Source organism: Rhinopithecus bieti, unplaced genomic scaffold (genome assembly GCF_001698545.2).
Source record: "Rhinopithecus bieti isolate Rb0 unplaced genomic scaffold, ASM169854v2 scaffold_7438, whole genome shotgun sequence".
NCBI classification, from domain to species: domain Eukaryota; kingdom Metazoa; phylum Chordata; class Mammalia; order Primates; family Cercopithecidae; genus Rhinopithecus; species Rhinopithecus bieti.
Window position 1 is genome coordinate 702,338 of NW_016805589.1, and position 10,263 is coordinate 712,600.

The 10,263-nt window shown below is 42.3% G+C and overlaps 2 protein-coding genes and 1 pseudogene across 7 annotated transcripts in view; all 3 read left to right on the plus strand.

Annotated features, from left to right (window-relative positions):
* Positions 1-10,263, plus strand: part of LOC108530194 (protocadherin gamma-C4) — a 191,671-nt gene that overhangs the window by 44,399 nt on the left and 137,009 nt on the right. The window lies entirely within an intron of this gene.
* LOC108530154 (protocadherin gamma-A7-like) lies at positions 2,370-4,571 on the plus strand (annotated as a pseudogene).
* Positions 7,382-9,125, plus strand: LOC108530155 (protocadherin gamma-B4). Its single transcript, XM_017872858.1, has one exon. The coding sequence runs from the start codon at positions 7,512-7,514 to the stop codon at positions 9,123-9,125; it is 1,614 nt and encodes a 537-aa protein (XP_017728347.1). The 5' UTR covers positions 7,382-7,511.

Genomic DNA, 10,263 nt, shown 5'->3' on the forward strand with positions numbered 1-10,263 from the left:
AAAAGGCCCAAAAGAAAAGAGAGAAGGTAATCAATTCAATGCCCAGGAAGCCAAATAGACTTTATGTAGAATTCTTTTTAATACAACCAAACAAATGGTTAGGATTCTTCCCAATATCTTAGTCAACAATAATATACGCTCTTTAAACTATGAAATGATTTCAATTTGATATAATGAGCTTATGTCAGATTTTATTAAACATGTCTTGGTGGTCTAGTAAAGATCTTTGATATTTAATTTTATGATGTTCAATAACTTAGAAAATGTGAATGCTAGAGATAATGAAGCCATTTACTCCGTAGGGTATGTACGCTTTGTGTTCAGAGTAGTCTATAATTTAATTTAACTAGATCTTATCTCTTTTTCTCCAAAGAAGGTACCAAGACACAATAAGTTAATTGAGACTTTTTTAAAACAGTAGAATAAGAAACAAATGTGAGATGAAACTATGAATTCTGAGGCATGAGGTAGAAATGGATCAAGACATTGAGAGCTATAACCTCCAAACATGAAAGTTTGTTTGAAAATGTCTACAACAAGCACTTATGTTGTTTAATAATCATACACTTTGCTTGCCTCAACAAGAATTTCAAAAGTAGTATTAAACAAATAGAATTTAACTCCAGTTTACAGAATTCATCTATAATACCTCTATTAGTTCCTTTAAACAAAATTTGTCTACTTTGTGAATGCTAAGATAACTATGGATTATTTTGATAGATGGAAACATAATCTCCTTCAAAGTATTCCCTGTATTCTGGAGCAATGCCACCAGAAAGCAGAAATAGGTTACTTAGGAGACTCCCACAAAACTAAGTTAAGCTTTCTTAGTGTTAGTTCTGGATTCTCCTGGTTCCATCAGCTACTCTCCAGGACCTAAAATAATTTACAAACCAAGACTGTTTCTTGCCAGGTCTTTATTCCAGAGCAGATCATTCTCTTTTATTCTGCAACTGTGTGAAAGGAGCTTTCTTTTCTTTCTGCTAGCAGAGGGTAGCCTCGGATCCATCAATAATTTAGTTTTACTCTATCAACATCAGTGGAGAGACGAGTACCTCTAAGGATCCTCTCAGGACAGTCCTGCATTTTGCTCAGATGCTGTCTAGAGATTCCTGTTTTCTCAATTGCACTAGAATAGAGTAGGATGAAGATTTGAATTGCATACTAGGATGAAGAGTTGAAATGAATTGCATAATGAAAAAAATCAACCAATCCATTATCCACTTTCTTATGAATTCACAGCCCAGTAGGATCTCTGCAAATTTCTGCCTTCTGTAGAAAATGGGTTGCTTCTATAGCTGATTGTTGCAGCCAAGACAAACAATGATTTCTTTCTTTTTTTCTCACAAGACTGTGAGTGAGAATATTTGTATTCCGACATTGTTCTACTACCGTATAATCAATGATCAGGAACAAGGCAATTCCTTTCTTCCTTTCTCTCTCTCTCTCTCTCTCTCTCTCTCCCTCCCCCCGCCCCTTTCTAGCGGAGTTTTGCTCTTGTTGCCCAGGCTGCAGTGCAATGGTGTGATCTCGGCTCACTGCAACCTCCACCTCCCGGGTTCAAGTGATTTTCCTGTCTCAGCCTCCTGAGTAACTGGGATTACAGGCACGCGCCTCCACACCCGGATAATTTTGTATTTTTAGTAGAGATGGGGTTTCTTCATGTTGGTCAGGCTAGTCTCAAACTCCTGACCTCAGGTGATCCGCCTGCCTCGGCCTCACAAAGTGTGGGATTACAGGAGTGAGCAACCGCGTCTGGCCCCCCACCTCTCATTAAAATGAAGGTGTTAGACCATCTCTAAGGTTCTATACAATCAAAAATTTATTAAAATAGGTCTATATGTTTTACAACAATTTTGACTTTCTGAATCCTGTATGATGGTGTCTAGAACCAATTAATGATGTCTAGTTCAATTAATACTGAATTAATTAAAATTTATATACACTGATGTAAATATTTTCTATGTAAAATTTTCATAAGTATTTAAATAAAATTTACCTTTTGCCTTCAATGACTGATTTTCCTATGTGCAATAACGTGTGAGTCAGGGTCCAAAGTCACTTGAAAGTTGCAAGGCAAAGCAGTTTTTTAAAAAATTATCTAAGATTATCAAACACCCATCCATGAGTACTGTTGCATTAATTCAGTGTCTTAAAATGGATTTTAAATTATCAGGGATATCTAGAGCAAAGAAATTTAACAGGGAAAATTTGAAAGATGAAACAATTTTCTATGAAATCAGTGTATTGTGTGCATCGATCTAGTGCAGTAACTTAGTAAGGACTCAGAGCGCCGCTGTTCACCAACCAGGGAAAACGGTGCGAGAGATCCCACAGAAACCACCGAGTTTTACAGCACAGAGAAACGACAGATTGCGATAAGCCCTCTTCCAGGCTGCACTAAACTCAAGCTTCTATCCTGCTGGATTCTGAGCTCCCCTTCCGAAGACAGAGGGGTCCACCCGGATACACCCGCATTCTGAAGCACTTCCCGAGACCGGCGCCTAAGTAAGAGAAGCAGGACTACTATGGCGGCTCAGCCAAGGGGCGGGGACTACAGAGGATTCCTCCTGCTCTCCATCCTCCTGGGGACCCTGTGGGAAGCCTGGGCAGGACGCATTCTCTACTCCGTGTCGGAGGAAACGGACAAAGGGTCCTTTGTGGGTGACATCGCCAAGGACCTAGGGCTGGAGCCCCAGGAGCTGGCGGAGCGCGGAGTCCGCATCGTCTCCAGAAGTAGGACCCAGCTTTTCGCCCTGAACCCGCGCAGCGGCAGCTTGGTCACTGCGGGCAGGATAGACCGGGAAGAGATCTGCGCTCAGAGCGCGCGGTGTCTGGTAAACTTTAACATCCTGATGGAAGATAAAATGAATCTTTACCCTATAGACGTGGAAATAATAGATATTAATGACAACGTTCCAAGATTCTTGACGGAAGAAATAAATGTAAAATAATGGAGAATACAGCTCCCGGGATTCGGTTTCCGTTAAGCGAGGCTGGGGATCCAGATGTGGGCACGAACTCCCTCCACAGTTATCAGCTCAGCCCCAATCGCCACTTCTCCCTGGCTGTGCAAAGTGGAGACGATGGAACTAAGTACCCGGAACTGGTGCTGGAGCGGGTGCTGGACCGGGAGGAAGAGCGGGTTCACCACCTGGTCCTCACAGCCTCTGACGGCGGCGACCCGCCCCGATCCAGCACCGCCCGCATCCAGGTAACAGTGGTGGATGTGAATGACCACGCGCCTGTCTTCTTTCTGCCTCAGTACCAAGTAACTGTCCCCGAGAATGTACCAGTGGGCACAAAACTGCTCACGGTACATGCTATCGACCTGGACGAGGGAGTCAATGGGGAAGTGACATATTCTTTTCGGAAAATAACTCCTAAACTTCTACAGATGTTTCATCTGAACTCGCTTACAGGAGAATTATCAACTTTAGAAGGATTAGATTATGAAGAAACTGGCTTCTATGAAATGGAAGTTCAGGCTCAAGATGTTCCTGGTAGTCTGACAAAGGCAAAAGTACTGATCACAGTTTTAGATGTAAATGATAATGCTCCAGAAGTGATTATGACGTCTTTAAGTAGCTCAATCCCTGAAGACACACCTCTTGGAACAGTAATTGCTCTTTTCTACGTACAAGACAGAGATTCTGGGAAGAATGGTGAGGTGACCTGCACCATTCCAGAAAATCTACCTTTTAAATTAGAAAATCAATAGATAATTATTATAGATTGGTCACAACCAAAACTTGGACCGGGAAACACTCTCTTTGTATAACATCACACTGAAAGCCACAGATGGTGGAATTCCTCCCTTGTGCAGGGAAACTCACATCTTCATCCAGGTGGCAGACACCAACGATAACCCACCCACCTTCCCCACTCATCCTACTCAGTCTACATCCCTGAGAACAACCCCAGAGGGGCCTCCATTTTCTTAGTGACTGCACAGGACCAGGACAGTGAGGAGAATGCCCAGGTCACTTATTCCTTGGCTGAAGACACCATCCAGGGGGGACCAGTGTCCTCCTATGTCTCCATAAACTCTGACACTGGAGTCCTGTACGTGCTGCAATCCTTTGACTTTGAGCAGTTGAGAGAACTACAACTAACAGTGACTGCACGAGACAGCGGGGACCCGCCTCTCAGTAGCAACATGTCACTGAGCCTGTTTGTGCTGGACCAGAATGACAACCCGCCCGAGATCCTGTACCCGGCCCTCCCCACAGACGGTTCTACTGGTGTGGAGCTGGCACCCCGCTCCGCAGATCCCGGCTACCTGGTGACCAAGGTAGTGTGCAGTGGACAAAGATTCAGGCCAGAACGCCTGGCTGTCATACCTCCCTGCTTAGGGCCAGCGAGCCAGGACTCTTTGCGGTGGGGCTGCAACACGGGGAGGTGCCACGGCGCAGGGCCCCTCTGGAAAAAGACGCACTCAAAGCAGTAACTGTGGTGGCCGTCCAGGACCTACGGCCAAGCCTCCTCTGCACTCACTCGTCACGCTCACCTGTTGGCGTGGCTTGACATTTTTCTCCCCTGAAGTCTTGGCCGACCCTGGGCAGCCTTGAGCCTCTCATACGGTCCTTTACATATTCTGATCCTCATGCTGTACACTGGTGGTGTGCGTGGTCCGCAGTCTCGCGTGCATCTTCATTACCTTCTGTCTCTGTTACTGTCTTGCGCTCAGTAGATTTTTTTTTTAGGCTGCGGCGTGGGCTCCAGTCACGCGGCTGCAGGCTTCAGAAGGTTGGCTTGGCAAGTGGTGCCCACCTCCGCACGTATGTGGGCATGGATGGTGGTGCGGGCTTTCCTGCAGACCTATTCCCTACGAGGTCATCCCTCACCTCGGACTCTCAGAAGAGTCACCTGATCTTCCCCCAGCCCAACTATGACGACAACACTTATCAGCCAGGAGAGCTGTGAGAAAAATTGATTCTTTGCTAAAATCCCGTGGTTTTCATGATGTAAAGACAAAGTGCCAACTATTCAGGTGGGAGCCCAGCCCTTCCGTTATTTCCAATGAGTAATTGTTTGCATAATATTTCTCTATTATTTTGCAAAACAAGTGTTTTAGAATAAGGATTTTAAAAACTTTGTAGAGATAAAACTGAGTTTACCAGTTCCTTCAGTTGTGACACTTTAATATAGATACACATAGGTTATAGCTATATTCTTCAGTGGAAAGCCTGTGGACAAGATTATGAAAAGTGGACGTATCACATTTTATAATTTTCCACCTACTTTCCAATCTATGTTTCCAACCTACTTTCTTCATCATATTTTTATAAATTAGAATGAATCGAGTCCTTTTCATATTGCACAAGGTTTAGCAAAGGAAAAAACACACCTTCAGCGCCTTCTAGGATTCTCTTTTGCACTTAAATATATAAAAGGTTTGAAAGATTTCTTCCATGTGAAGATTTTTTTTTGTGCCTGAATCTGCCTCCATGTACCTCAGCTTGGGGTCCTAAAAATCTTGATTGCTTCATTGACGCTATTTTACGTATAATGACCTATTAATGGGTGGTAGTAGAAGTTAGATTTATGCCTAAAGAATGAAATGTGTGTGTATCACACTTCACTAAGATCTATATCAAGACAGATGCCACACTAAAGGCCATCAGACAAACCAATAAAATATGTCAAATGAAAGTCATTTCAAGTGTGTAATTGGCATTTTGTGACATAGCAATTAATGTTTTAACAGAGAATTACAGTGTGCTGTTTTAGTGGTACAACCAGGTGAAGTGTGTCTGTGGGCTATAAAGGTGGGGATTGGGGATACTGGCTTTGTTTCAACTGTCTCATTTAACTTAAACCCTCGACCGTCTTATTGATAACACAGACCTAGACCAGTAGTTGATTTTATTTATTAGGTCTACTGAAAAATTCAGTTGGAAATAAACCCAATCTGGGATTAACTACTCGTATCTTTTGTGTATACATTGTTAGTAAAACTCAATATATCAAGTGATTGTCCATCCAGAAGGGGTGGATACAAAGTAATCTTGATTCCAGAGACCTTTGAGTATTAATTAAAAAGACCCTTTAGCCAGGTATGGTGTTGCAAGCTATAGTCCACCTGCATGGGAGGCTGAGGCAATGGACACTGAACCCAGAACTGGAGGCCCACTAGATAAATTATAACAAGATTCTGTCTTTTCAAAAAAGACTTCTTTTTAGACTAGTGTTTGTAATTTGGTAGTATTTTTGCCACATGATAGACCTGTACAAAATGTGGGGGATATATTTTACAAGTCTGCAGTGTTCACATTTCAGATGTACAATCACTTGGGGTACCAGACAATGGTTGCTGACACTAACAATGTTACTGAGGGAAGGTCCTATGCCAGAAATATGGTTATATGGTATTTTTGTGAAAGAAAATCTTCTGACAAAAATTTTATTAGATGCATAAATGTTTTTAGCAATGGAGAGAAATAATCACTAAACTCAGTGAGGCTATTGAAATCAAATTTTTCCAGGGATTGTTTCCTTCAATGCAGAGGTCCCAAGGAATGTAAAAATACCTGCAGAGGTAGGAAGCAGTGTCGCGGTGCCAGCAGATCTCGTGACTTTGTGTTTTGAGGCTATGTATTATGCCCCTGATAACTCTGAGAGATAATGTTGTATTTCATAACCAGGAAAATAATTGTGTAATGAGGAGAGGAAGTAGGCTAATTGCCTGTGATCATTGAAATGAGAATCACATAATATTCCTGTAATGAAATCACTGAAAATATTGGGAAAGTGGATGTATTGAAGATAAGTATAAATTGCACCTTCTAAAAGCAATTTTGGCATACTGATACTCTTCGGAAAAAGTTGAAATAAATCAATTTGGAGGTACTTACAAAAGTGGAGAAAATGTTAGGAATAATGAAAGAAAGATAAAATGTATCCAGTATATTTCTAATGAGTAAGCATGGAAAATTAACTGTATTCTGAGATGGTTTAGGCCAAGTTTGCGTTATGGCTATCTTTATATACATAGTGCCATGTTTTGAAGATTGGGGAAAGCTTATGTCAATAGACAGATGTTTATGTACTAATCTACATGATTGCCCTAAAAATCTCAAAGTTGGGAATGAAGGCACTCCTAAGGTACATTTTTAGACGTCATTAAATATATATGACCCATATCCATGTAGTTTTTGTTCTTTCTAGTAGGCACACAATTATAATTACTGCACGGTTAACTTGAAGCAGCAGAGGCTGTAGTTTCCTAGTGATCACTCTGGGTGGCCGCTGGTTTGGCCAAAGTGGAGAGCTTGGCCCTCCCCCCAAAGAAAATTCTCCTCGCGCCAGCCGCAACGCGCTTTCCGGGGCAGCCCAGCTCAGACTCCCCAGCGCCAGGCCTTTACACTGCTTGCTCCTCGGAAAAAGAAGAATTTTTTACTGAACTGAACTGGAACTAAAGTCTTCGGAGATCCGAAAAACAGCAAACAGAGGTTATTTGTAACTCGGCGTCTCCAGGCTGGTGGAGCAAGCTGAGGAGAGCAAGAGGGATGGGGAGTTGCGCCGGGAAGGTGGGCCGGGCTGAGTGGCTGCCAATGCTCTTTCTCTTCCTGCTGCTTTTGTTCTGCCCGGCGCTCTGTGAGCAGATCCGCTACCGGATTCCCGAGGAAATGCCCAAGGGCTCAGTAGTGGGGAACCTCGCCACCGACCTGGGGTTCAGCGTCCAGGAGTTACCGACTCGAAAACTGCGCGTCAGTTCGGAGAAACCTTACTTCACCGTGAGCGCAGAGAGAGGGGAGTTGCTTGTGAGCAGCAGGCTAGACAGGGAGGAGATATGCGGGAAGATTCCAGCTTGTGCTCTGGAATTTGAGGCTGTTGCTGAAAATCCACTGAACTTTTATCACGTGAATGTGGAGATCGAGGACATTAATGACCACACGCCAACATTCACGCAAAATTCCTTTGAGCTGCAAATAAGTGAGTCTGCACAGCCTGGCACACGATTTATATTAGGATCTGCTCATGATGCGGATATTGGTAGCAACACACTGCAGAATTACCAACTCAGTCCCAGTGATCATTTCTCACTGATAAATAAAGAGAAATCAGATGGTAGTAAATACCCTGAGATGGTATTGAAGACACCTTTGGACCGAGAAAAGCAGAAATCTTACCACTTGACTTTGACTGCCTTGGACTTTGGAGCTCCACCCCTAAGCAGCACTGCACAGATACAAGTTCTAGTGACTGATGCCAATGATAATGCTCCAGTGTTCAGTCAAGAGGTATACAGGGTGAGCCTTTCAGAAAACGTGTACCCGGGGACCACGGTGCTACAGGTGACTGCCACAGATCAGGATGAGGGTGTCAATGCCGAGATTACTTTCTCTTTCAGTGAAGCTAGCCAGATCACCCAATTTGACCTGAACTCTAACACTGGGGAAATTACTGTTTTAAATACATTAGATTTTGAAGAAGTCAACGAATATTCCATAGTTTTGGAAGCAAGGGACGGTGGAGGAATGATTGCACAATGCACAGTGGAGGTAGAAGTCGTAGATGAAAATGACAACGTCCCAGAAGTGATATTCCAGTCTCTACCCAACCTAATTATGGAGGACGCTGAGCTAGGAACACATATTGCTTTGCTCAAAGTCCGTGACAAGGATTCCAGACACAATGGTGAAGTTACTTGTAAATTGGAAGGTGATGTGCCATTTAAAATATTAACTTCTCCAAGAAACACGTATAAATTAGTGACAGATGCTGTTCTAGACCGCGAGCAGAATCCAGAGTACAATATCACCATTACAGCCACAGATCGGGGCAAGCCTCCCCTCTCCTCCAGTTTCAGCATCACCCTGCACATTGGTGATGTAAACGACAACGCTCCGGTTTTCTCACAGTCTTCCTATATAGTCTACGTGGCTGAGAACAACTCGCCTGGGGCCTCTATTTCACAAGTCAGCGCTTCCGATCCTGACTTGGGACCTAACGGCCAAGTCTCTTACTCCATCGTGGCCAGTGACCTGGAGCAGCGGGAGCTGTCATCCTACGTGTCCATAAGCACAGAGAGCGGGGTGGTGTTCGCGCAGCGCGCCTTTGACCACGAGCAGCTGCGCGCCTTCGAACTCACACTGCAAGAAAAGGGGATTATCATTTAGAAGACTGATTTGTCTTATTTATTATGACTGAAATGTGCAAACAAAATCATTGTTTCATGAACAGAAAACAGCAAAGTTTTTGACTATCAATGATGTTCGAATAGAAAACGGATCACTAAGGAGATGGGAGATTCTGTTACTGGCAGTCTTCAAAAGCAAGTTGATGGCCCTGGAATTAATGGAGTACAGGGGATTTTATAATTTGATGACTTGTTGAACTACATTATAGTCAAGATTTTTTTCCGGTCATGAGTTGGAAGAGTCTACAATCTAGTGGCATTATAGAATGGAGTGGCCACTTGTGCATCTGAATTTGTTATGAATGTGTAAGGAAAAAGTAATTGAGATGATACCTTGAAAATAAATGGAACCTCCTTTGTAACCTGACTTTGTCAGTCTTCATAAAGATAACATTGAGTTGATGTGATTTTAAATAAGGTGCTAAGAGTAACATGTGTTTTTCTAAACCAATATTGTGGTATTTACATTTAAGGAATTATTATAGATTTATTTATTTCGAGTTTCCAGATGTATATACCTAACCAAGAGATCTAATCATACACATCTTCAAAGCTCATTTTTTTGTATCTTTGTGATATACTTTGATAAAATAACAACTTTAAACAACATGAATCTTGGATATTAGTCTCGTGAGTTGGATGGGCTGTTATATGTATGATTACTTCATAAACTCTGAAAGTGTGAATGTCATTTTATTATATCACCAATTTGGGATGTTAAACTACATCTTGAGCTTTCGTTGTTATAGGGAAAGCTCACTAACTACTTTTCATAGAGACCACGCTGGTTTATTTTATTCTCTTTTTACGTGTGACCATTTCATTTAAACAAATAAAACATTTCACTGATGGAAAAACTGCCAACTTCTACTCTAGCAAAAGTCATTCATTCATGTGGACTGACCAACTGTTAAACATCCTGGCAATCATGGAATTTGCTAAGTTCTGACTAAATGAAATTCTTTAATCCACCTGCAATACAGATCATTAATAATAAGATAGGCTATCTGAGGTTTTGACAGTTCATTACAGAATTTTGAAACATCAGGAAAAAAATTACCAAATTATTGTCTTATTTTATGGTCTGTGAAAGCCTTTTTTTTTTTTTTTTTTTTTTT